The 11,475-nt window shown below is 41.3% G+C and overlaps 1 protein-coding gene across 1 annotated transcript in view; it reads left to right on the plus strand.

Moving 5' to 3' along the window:
* Positions 1–9,035, plus strand: part of LOC101850724 — a 27,514-nt gene extending 18,479 nt beyond the window's left edge. The window contains exons 4-5 of the mRNA XM_005099840.3: positions 4,119–4,304; positions 8,846–9,035. Of these exons, the coding sequence (XP_005099897.1) occupies positions 4,119–4,304; positions 8,846–8,973 (314 nt within the window). The 3' untranslated portion in view covers positions 8,974–9,035. The remainder of the gene's footprint in view (positions 1–4,118; positions 4,305–8,845) is intronic.
* Positions 9,036–11,475: the final 2,440 nt, after the last annotated feature.

Genomic DNA, 11,475 nt, shown 5'->3' on the forward strand with positions numbered 1-11,475 from the left:
ATAGAAGTGCCACCGAAAGGAACGCTTGGCGCAGGGCCGTCCATCTTGTCAGCAGAAACAGCGATATCAACTACAGGGAGAAGCTGATTATCAAAAGAGAGAGGAGACATAATCCAACCACCCCAACCACGACATTCCAGTGTCCCCACTGCAACAAAATTGCACATCCAAGATCAGATTATACGCCACAGAGGAGCTGCAGGATTTCATCGTCATTTTCGGCAACGAAGGACTACCTACATGAGTGTGAGTGAATGTATCACTCATGTTTCTCAATTTCAGCACCACTGACCGTAGGGGTGCACACATAGAGACTTCTTTACTTTAATGTTTTGTTTTCTTACAAAGTTGTGTTAACATGTAGGGCGCACGTTTAGATCAGTTGGTATAATACGACACCTTGGAGCGGATGATCTTGGTTCAAATCCATACGGGGTAGATCTATACTGAATTTGGGTTGATTTAGAAAGTTATTAAGGCTCTCCCTCCAGCCATTTAGCTCGGTCCTATCGGAGATGAACTTTAGATTCTGAGGTCCTATCTTTGAATAAACTTACAGTGATGGAAAGGCTGTAGAGTCGGGGGTTGGGGTGGATAGAAACTTACTCTGACCAAACATTGAGATCACTCAGATTATAAAAAGACGCATAATGACTGAGAAGACAGTGAACCATACTAATATTATATAAAAATGTAAAAAATATTAATAGATTTTATAGTGCTATAATCTCATTTGTGGCAATGCCACGTTTGAAACTACGAAAATTAACTCACCTATGCGTTTTTATATTCCATGATTTTTGTCCGATTTTTATATCGAGCAAATTTGCCGATGAATATTTGGTTGAAATGTGCATTTTTCATGATGAATCATTCATAATTAAAATATCTCTTTTGCTTTCCATCTACAAAGGATGCGCGAAAATGCTGCGGTTTGATGTGGTCCCTGTCACTGCCCCAACTCAGTGACACAATACAACGGCGCATGCTCCATTATTTGTCTGATCCACACACACAGAACACAAGTGTACACAGTACACACGCAAGGGATCACTAGCATTTAAATTTAACACGCTCAAAACTTCATTCCAGCGTAGACACAATCTTATCCCTTTGACATAATCACAATGAGACGCCTTAAGGGGGGGACGCTACATCCCCAAAGCCCCGATTCGGCTCAAAATTATGGAATTTAAGTTGTAGGAATGTTTAGCTTCTTCAGCCTCTCCTATAACTATTTCATCGCATAAGAACCCCCAAAACCGTATTTTTCCCCATACCGGGCATGTCTACCACCACCATTTCCTCATAAAGTCAATATTTTATTTTTCTTTACCGGCTATTTTCTCAAAACGCGACTTTTCTCTATACTTTTTTGAATAACCACCATTTTTCATCCAATCTTCATGAAATTTTCACAGAATGAAGAGAAGATGTAATACTAAAATTGTATTGATTGAATTTTTGATATTTGAAATAGTTTTTTGTTGGTCGTGTCTTGAGTGTGAATTTTCACGGATTTTTTTGTAAACTTGAATGGTACCTCAGAAAAAAATTCATTAAAAGTTTTAAAATTCGGTTACGGAAAAAACAACAGATAAATTTTTAGATCTAATGTTTGTTAACACGTATGCAAAAAACCCAAACAAAAACAATCAATTTCCATGAGCAGTAAGTGCGGTATTCATTACGTAAGACGTGTCAACAAAATCCAATATGGCCGCCATATCCATGGAAACGAAATTTTTTCTAAAATTTGATTGCGGTTATTAAGACTCCTAACTATGCTTGTTATATGTGTGAAGTTTGGTAAAATATGGTCCAGTAATAAGCGAGATAGCCTTCAGGTGTATCCCCCCCTCCCCATTAACCAAAGAGCACATAAAGAGCTGAGGGGTGAAAAGGGGGGGGGTGGGTGTTGCTCAGTCTACCTTTTGGCCTAGAGCCGCCAGAGTATACAAATTTGGTGCCGAAGTCAAAGATGCGATACTTTATCACGTGATATAGGGCGGTTTCAGCCTTAATAGAGTCATCAGTTGCATTGTTTCGGTCTTGAGCCACGAAAGGTCAAGCTCGACCCTAGTGATATTCAGTATATGGGAACTTGGGGCACACGAAGGCTATCTCGGCTATCGCGTGCCATTTGTAGATTTTAAATCTATTGTTTAAGGGGGGGGGGGGGTCCCCACAAGCGAGCTGTATAACTCCTTTCTTTCTGGACCTAGAAACCTTAAATTTGGCATACAACTTCGTCATGATACAGGTATTACGATGAAAAAAAAATTTCCAGGATCCAAGATGGCCGCCATAAAAATGGCGGCCATATTGGATTTTCACATCAGGTTTTCAAATCGATACTCCTCTGAAATTTATAGATGGATTTTATTGTCCTTTGGCACACATGTACCCAAGAGGCATATACGTTAAACATAGTCAGTATCTTTCGATGTCTTATTTCGTTTCGTAGTTACAGGAAGAAGCGTGCAAATCTTGTCAAAAATGCAAAAAACGGTCATTTTTCCAAATTTTAAAAATCATAAAATGAAAACCAAGACAGATATAAAAAATCGCTGACTATGTAATATAACCACCCCTATGGGCAACAAGTATGCCAAGTGCCAGCAAGATACACCTGTAATCTGCAGAGGAGTTTCGAAAAATGTGTCAAAAATTAAAAAATCAAATATTTTTGACAAAAAATGAGATACCTCTCTAATTAGTGAAGATAGAATATCAATATAAGAAAAAAAACTGTTGGGCACCCAATTAGCTACGATTGTGCCAAAGGACAATCAAATCAACATAGAAATGACTGAGAAAAGGCAACAAATATTGTAATACCCAATTTGGCCCAGATTGACCAAAAATAGGTGGGACCCCCCCTCCCCTTTAAAAAAGTAAATCTGGTTCGGTTTCCATGGAAACAGCGGCCATATTGGATTTTGTAGACCTATTTTTATCCCGTTATATTCACTTGTTTATCAACAAATACATGTAATTTGGAATTTACGTAGAAAAAGTATGGATCTAAACATTGGTTTGAGGAATTTTTCATGTATGCTTTAGTTTTCATTTTACGGCACATAGAAGTCGGAATATTGCATAACTGTGAAAAAAGTGGACAATTCAAACTTTCGGAGGCCATTTATCACAAGCTACATAATATGTATTAAAAAATTCCTCAATACAATTTTTGGAACAAGGTGTTAACATTCTGTGAAAGTTACATTAAAATCGAGCTAAACGAAATGCTGTAAAATGGGATGAATAGCGTTAAAATAGCATTTTGAGAAAACGGCTGATGAAGGTCAATAAAGGCCAAACTAGTTCTCTTTCCAGTTAAAACCTTCACAACATACATGTACTTCAAACTAAAATGTGGCAACTACTTGATAACATTAGCACCGCACAAATAGAATGGAGGATTCTAACTAAAACTGAAGCACATAAAATTATGCGGTACAAAACTCACTTTTCGAGAAAAAAAGTGGCAATTATGTAATTTTATAAAGTCCCTACCCTCGCCTCTAAAATCCCTTTAAACACCACTTTAGGGTACAGAAACACTTATATACATTGGACAGTGTTCAGGAGATATCCAGTAAATATAATAAGTGATAACCCGTTTTCATAATTGCTCCCAAAAACACAATATGTACTACTGTAGGTGCACCTAATCAAGTAAAAGGACAAACCAATAGGAGTCCATTGTCCCCGACGGAGGGGGCACCTGATTGGACGGAGCTGTAGTCTTTATAAATATGTAGCAGTATACATTCAGAACAATCAAAGTACTTTCTGAATTATTACGCTTCAGAAGTTTCGTTTAGGTGTTGCTCTGAGTTTCGCTTTCTTAAATTAGAATACGTTACTATGTTTTGTCTCTTAAAAAAAGATGTATGAATTGCTTACTTTTGGTTTTAGTCTGAGAAGTAACTGTTTGGAGAAGAAAACAGGTGAGGCTGAAGCTGCAGGCCCCATCTCACAAGACGCCACTGTGAAAGGGCAATGAAACTTTTGCAATAACCAATATTCAAGAGTGAGTTCCTCTTCGCTCTATTTTCTCCGATTTTTAAAAAAATACCGGTACCCATGTCCCCACTCTTATCGTCTATTAGATAAAGGAGGTCACCTGTACGGGGCCCAGACGTTACCCAAGTATCAACTGTTCTTGGACATTGTAGCGGTGCATCCGGGCGACTACATGCTTGGGTTGACGGATGTGGCACAGGAAGGAACCTGGACATGGGATGCTGACGGCACAGAGATGTCCAGTGAGATGCGGGAAACCATATTTTTCGCAAGTGAGTTTTTACGTCTGTATGTCATAAGTGACTTATGGTTATGAATGTTTCCTTCAGTGGAGTTGGTCTGTTTGTCCGTGGCATAAAAACACCTACACCTTTCAGTGACGGCCAACCCAGCTGTGTAGGTTGCCTCCTCGAAAACAATGCAAGGAGGAAATTAATTGAAATTAAACATCCCGGTGAGGGATTCGAACTCATGCCATGTTCCTGCAACGTTAGAGATCGTGACAATTCCACTACAGACGACTGGAAATGTATACTATTAACAGCACAACAACTTTAGAGATATTAAAATTTGATACTGTAAATATTTACTTCGATGTGACGCAATGAGATGGAATCAGGTGCTCGACGATTTTAGAGGATATGAAGTTACTGGAATGATCTTTAAGCACTTTCATTCCCCTTACTTTTGATTTTGTTAAACCCTTTTATCTTGAACTTGAACTGAAGTGGAGATATTTGCTATTAAATGGGTGGGGGGGGGGGGTCGCTTGGTTTTAGGAATGAAATTTGCGAGAAAGTTGCCACCAATGTTTAGTGACTTCCATAGCTTGAGAGTCCTTGGAAGGGGGAAATTTACATAATATGTTATGCCTTTAATCAACACTTTTCAGTGCAAATCCACACAAAAATGTGATTTTATATGGACATGAAAGGTTTTGAGCTAAAAAAGTCGATAAAAATTGTCAAACCGGTTTCTTCGATTCCATTGTTCCGATGAGCACCTTATTTCAGCAAGGTATTTAGCGTCCTGGTCTCTCTCTCTCTCTCTCTCTCTCTCTCTCTCTCTCTCTCTCTCTCTCTCTCTCTCTCTCTCTCTCTCTCTACTCTTGCCTTTTGGATTCTGACCTTAATGTCTTCGTCTGTTCCCCTGCCTTGTTGATGACACTTCCCAGGTAGGTGGAGGGTTCAACATCCGCCTATAGTGTCCCTTGCAGTGTGATAGGAACGTCGGATACATTCATTCGAAGAACTTTCGTTTTATCCGTGTGAATATGGAGTCCAACACTACGGGAGAAGGTCCTGAGGCGATCTGTCTTCTGTTGCATCTGTGCTCGACTGTGAGAAAGGAGTGCCAATTCGTCGGCAAAGTACAAGTCTTTCAACTGGCTGGAAAGGGTCCACTGAATGCCACCGTGCTGTCCCAGTGTTATCTGTCTCATTATCCAATCCACTGATAATAAAAAGAGAAAAGGCGATAGCAGGCATCTCATGTTTTCACTTCAAACGGATCTTTCCGCTGCCCTCCAAGTAAGACACTGCAGCTCATTCCCTCATAGCCTACATCTTTTTGACCTATCTCACGAACTTGTCAGGTATTCCGTAATGGCGCACGAGATTCCATATTGAGTCACTATCTAGGCGGTCAAAGGCTTTCTCGTATTCCACAAAATGTACGTATAGGGAAGAGTTTCACTCTGTGGACTGCTCCACTATTATACTCAAAGTTGCAATCTGATATGTACATGGTCTTTTTTTACGAAATCCTGCCAGCTCTTCTCTTAGTTTTACATCCACGGCTTTTTTTTAGTCTTTCCAGTATGGTACGACTTAAATTAAAATCTTCTCAGGAATGGAAGGAGCATGATTCCTCTGTAGTTTTTACACTCATGCAGATCTCCTTTCTTGGGTAGTTTCACAAGCAATCCTCTCCAATCGTGAGGAAATTATTCGCCGTCCAATATCTTGGCAATTATTCCACGAAAAATCCCTGCTGCAGTGTCGACTTCCGCCTTGAGAACTTCTGGGGGAATTCCATCTGGGCCGGCTGCCTTGCCTGCTTTCACCAGAAACTGGGCTTTTCTTCATTCACCTTCAGATCAATCTCTGCTGGAGGAATGTCTTACTGTTTTTCTGGCCTTGGTCTGTTCAGTAGCTCTTTAAAATGCTCCTTCCATCGTTCTTTCTGTTCGTCTTGATTTGTGAAGAGCTTTCACTCTTTATCCTTAACTGTCACATCTGCTCTCCTGTATCTTCCTGCAAGTTTCTTGGTGGTTTCATACAGCCCTGTCATGTTTCCTGCCCCCGCTGCTTCCACTGCCTTGCGCGCCAGGTCATCTACATAGTTTCTTTTGTCTTTCCGTATGGTGACTTTTACATCCTTCATTGCTTTGGTGTATTCTTCTCGGGCCTTTGCTTTGGCTGCTCTTGTCTTGCACTTGTTTACCTGATCCCTTTTTCTTTTTCCGGTCCTCTATCTTCCTCAGAGAGGTGGCAGATATCCACGGCTTGTGCTTCTGGTAGACTATCTTAAAGCAGGACGCTTGACACAGCTTTGCCTGAAGCTGAGCGTAGACACAGGGAATGCAGATTGCTCAAGCACTACTACTACTATCTTCCCTTCAGATCATGACTTCCCAGATATGCTCCACATGAGAGACATGATTAATAGTATTATGGTTGGAATCACGTAGTCTAAAACAGCCTTTTGCACTTCTCACAGCCGAAATCTCCGTATCCGGGACTGTAGCGTGGAGATCATCAGGAGAGAATGCGTCGCTGTTTCGGGCTCTTCCTCGCTACAGCTTTTCTGACGCACCGAGTCCCCTCACCGATGTGAGGTCTCTTTGCCAGGCCGACTGTTTTCCTCTGCTGCTAACTCTAGGATTCATTGCAGCCTGCGTCCTCTCGCTCCAGTGATTGGCTGTCTCTACTGTCTCTTGAAGTTGAAGGGAATGTATGAGTTCGTTACTTTTCTTTGCAGTAAGTCAGGTCACTTTCATCCACTTGCGGACGCTAGTTAATACGAAGCCTCTGCATCCAACCTCAACCGGAAAGTGGGTTGCTTTCCAACCTGCCTCCTCACATTGTTCGACAAGCGCCTCATATAGGTTTTCTTTCCGCTCATGTGCAGCATTGATATTGTCTTCGTGAGGCACCCTGAGCTCCACCAGGTGCACCTCCCTCTCTTGTTCCTCCTATAACTCCAAGTCTGACTTTTTCGTTGTTTGGATGGGGAAGAATGTCTCGAAGCCCTTTAACTTTAAGTCAGCAGCTACCTCCCATCCCATGTGCCTCCGCTCTGATCTTTCATGACTTCGTTTGCTTTCTTTCTGTTGGGCACCTTGCTTCCTTGCGGAACAAACTCAATCTTGGTTAGTCCATGCTTCTGTAGCTTTGAGGCGTATTTTCCTTCTTCCTCCTGTTTCGTCGCCATCGTGGTGAGCACTTTCAGTACCTCGTTGTGTCTCCAGTAGTACCTGTTAAGAGCCAGGTTGTCGTTTGACAAAATATGCTTCCTGGTTCCTAGCTTACCGCATCTACACTTGTTAACCTCCTGTACCTTCCGTCTGACCAGGTTCAGCGGTGAAGGCAAAACACCATACGTAGACCGGAGAAGAAAGCTTAGTCTAGATGAGCTCCACTTCCAGATGTCACTCCAACTAACTTTTTTTTCGACTACACGCTGTTCCCATCTGGTCATTTGACCTTTCTGGCTACACTGGATGAGATGAACTTCTCGCCTCTCAGCCTCCATCTTTCGCATATGTCATGTTGCAGCGTTTCTTCTGTCTCGCTGAGACATTATCCTGAAAGGTCTAAAGTCGCCATTACCTAGCCCCAATCTGTCAGGTTGTGCGGGACCGACAATGTCGCCATGCTCCAATGCAGAGATGATCTCGTCAGTTGCAACTTCTGCCTTCCACTTTCTGGCTTCTTTTACACCTGGAGGTTTGCCGCTAATTTCGTGATCCCTTGATTCTCTCAGGATCATAACGGTTCTAATCTCGCCTGCTTTGTAGATCTCCAGGAATGACGTGAGAGGTAGTTGAAGCGTACCTCTCTGTCTGCACAGGGATGACGTGTTGGTTGCACGATGATTAATAGTAGTAGTAGTATTATGCCAGGAATCAAAGAAGGTGTAAGGGATATTTTACTATTTTACAGGTGTGATTAGAATAATACATGTATATCTTTCCCTTCCTTCTCATTCTTCTCTTTTAAAACTTTTATCGGTAGAATATATAAGACTAGTAACTCCAATATTGTTGGAAACGGTTTCAGTCTAGGTATAGGTTATGATTCATAATGAAGTGCAGTTCAAGCCAACATATCAATAGGGAACACACGCTTAAGATGCTTAGATGCGTTTACTATCTAAAAATATACATTTTAATGAATAGGGCCTACATAAAGAGCAGTATTGAAAAGTACACATAAATATGAATTTTGCCCATCGCCAAATCAAACAGAATCTTCATTTATCCGTACATCGACTACAAGTTCTTCAAAGCAAAGCAAACATTGCTGCTCCTCGAGCGTCAAAACATTATTATCCTGTCAATTTTAAACAGCCATATTGTCCCTCCATTTATTGTTTGTGTTTACAAAAGAAAGAGTACAGTGGCAGAAAATCAGAGAGTTAACGTTTGAACAAGGTAAGACAGAGAGACAGAAGAAACACGAAATGGTACAGAAAATAGTACACCAGTCTCTCAAGCAGTACAATTTGCAGATTTCGATGCCCCTTGAGGGCAATACGGTGTGTCATTGCGCTGGCCAGCAGCCACTTACATTCAGTTACACTGTTTCAGATGAACCGAACGGTGCGACTTCACATGAGGACTGTGCTTTTACAAAAAAACAATACACCAAAACTTTATTTTTTGACGTTGCTTGCAACACCCATGCGAAGTTCATATGTGAGAAGCATCACATGTAGGCTCAGCAGACCACACACGATTGGTGCTGGAAAGATTATTTTGCATAATAAACCTAAATCAAAGCATATATCTGAGTTCCAACACTTTCTTTGTTTTCGTCTTTAGAGAGAAGAGTGAAGGGTTATGGTACAAACACAGTGGATTGTTCTTTCCTCCCTTTTCGCCTCCTCAAATATGTGAGGAAATGGAGGCGAATGAGTTGGGACATGACGCGATAGAGTGGATTCGCCTTCCTTCACTCCCCTTTTTTTGTTCAGATCTAAAGATGACAGCTTTGAAGTTGATGTTCTTGTACTGGTTGAAATGAAGACGTCAAAATTACCAGTACATCCAACTTCCTCTGTAACGTTCTTTTCAATTCAGCAGTTACATAATTTATGTTGTTATAATGCATGTCTGTCTTGTAATAAAGGGCTGGTCTTTTTTCTACAGATGTGATTTCTTGGTCCATAATTTCTAATTCAGTTCTAATCAGTCAAGGTGTAAATCAAAATGATGAAAGACAACACATAACTGTCATGACGATACTAGAATATATACAGTGGAACAGGCGGGGCGCCCACAACAAAAACACCCATTAGGCCTACAAGTATGAATGTACACAGTGGGAACGGCGGGGCGAAAGAAGGCAAACACAATTTAAGGGCAGACCTTGGTTGACGAACCCTCTCTTTTTTTTTTTAACAGAATGAGGGAGTGAAGCGAAAGGGACGAAAGGCGAACCCACTGTAGCGCCCGCAACGCATTTGTTGTTGATTAAAAACAGCATTCGCCAAAAAAACAGCAGGCGAGGCGGATACCCGCAAAAAGGTGGGGAGGGCGAATCCACTGTGTTTGCACATTTAATGTAGTCTATCTGTCTGCCTGTCTCTGACCGCCTGTATCTGTCTGTCTTTTCGTCTCTCTCTCTCTCTCTCTCTCTCTCTCTCTCTCTCTCTCTCTCTCTCTCTCACACACACACACACACACACACACACACACACACACACATATACACTCACACATTCACTCATTCACTCTCTCTCACTTTTAGCTCTCTTTCCTTCTCGCTCTTTCACCAATACAACGTACAACAACATGTACCACTAGAATAGTTGTAGCAAACTGACAGTTCCAGGCTGCACCCCCGGAACCCCACCCCGAGCTCACTGTATACAGACCGGCGCCGGAATCTCAGCAATAATGATTAGCCTTTTTCCTTGCACTGGCGAGTAAAGAAAGTTTTTCAGTGGAAAAATGTGACAGTTGTGCCAGATAGCATGGGATTATACTAAAGTAGGTAAAACGGTTATCCCCTAAAACTTACTAAAAGGATACTCACATTTTTACCTCATGTAGCCTACTAAAATCCGCCACTTCTAATATAAATATAAATAAGAAAATATGCATAAAATTGTATAATTTTGACTGCGCGTTGCCCACGTCGCGTTTCTTGGATTGTGAAGGTATCATCATGAGTATATTTCTATTATATTATTTAGTAGAGGTTTTACGGCACTCACAACTGCACAAGGACATATTATGAGCGCCCATGGGTGGATGTCAACAGAGAAGTTTTTACAGGGAATCAGGCTTACTCTGCTCACCTCTCAAGCTTCAACAGCATAAAGTCTGTTTCGACTTTCAAGGCACCCCGGAAATAGCGGGTCACAAGTGTGTGACAAACATACAAAAGTATTAGAGGAAAATGACAATAGTAAGGATTGGGGAAGAAAAAGCAGCAGGAATGGCCCAAAGACACTCCAGCCAGTGGCACCGCCCCAGGGGGTATCATATCATCATGAGTGACTACCTGGAAAATGGGAAAAAAGTCACATGGGACTACTATTTGGGTTTACCAATAAAACTGCGGTCCGAATTGGTGAGAACTACAAGACAACGCCCCTGCGCACAGGGCACAACAAGCAGTCCAGACTGCAAAACGCTTTGAAATCCTTCCACACCCAGCTTATTCACCAGACTTACCACCTTCAGACTTTTTTCCTTTTCCTAATCTCAAAAAATCACTGAAAGAACGTCGTTTCCATGACAACAAGAACGCCCTTGTAGTTGAGGAAGACTGGTTTGGGGCCCACTCTGGGTAATTTTTTTCTCAAGGACTTTTGAAGACTTTCAAAGAGATGTGGCAGAAATGTGTTACCCTGCATGATGATTACGTAGAGAAAATAAAGTACATTTGACATATGTATGTGTGCAAAGTTACAAAGCTCTAGATCGATCTTTATTCCTTTATATTTTGACCAAAGACTTCTTGAATCCCTCTAGTATTCGGTATTACAAGTTATGGGTTTTTCTTTTCATTTTTGCTAAGGCTCTGTTGGTGTAATTTCCCGCACAGATTCAACAAAAAGATGAAATTTGACACTCATTTCAAAGAAATCTGACTGACTCATAAGGTAATATGAGCGCAACGGATACATTAAACTTTTACAGTTGGTACGAAATTTTGAATTTTGGCCGGGTGGCGGCTGAAGTCTACTCCTATCGATTGTATTGTATAA

Source organism: Aplysia californica, unplaced genomic scaffold (assembly GCF_000002075.1).
Source record: "Aplysia californica isolate F4 #8 unplaced genomic scaffold, AplCal3.0 scaffold00227, whole genome shotgun sequence".
In the NCBI taxonomy this organism is placed as follows: domain Eukaryota; kingdom Metazoa; phylum Mollusca; class Gastropoda; order Aplysiida; family Aplysiidae; genus Aplysia; species Aplysia californica.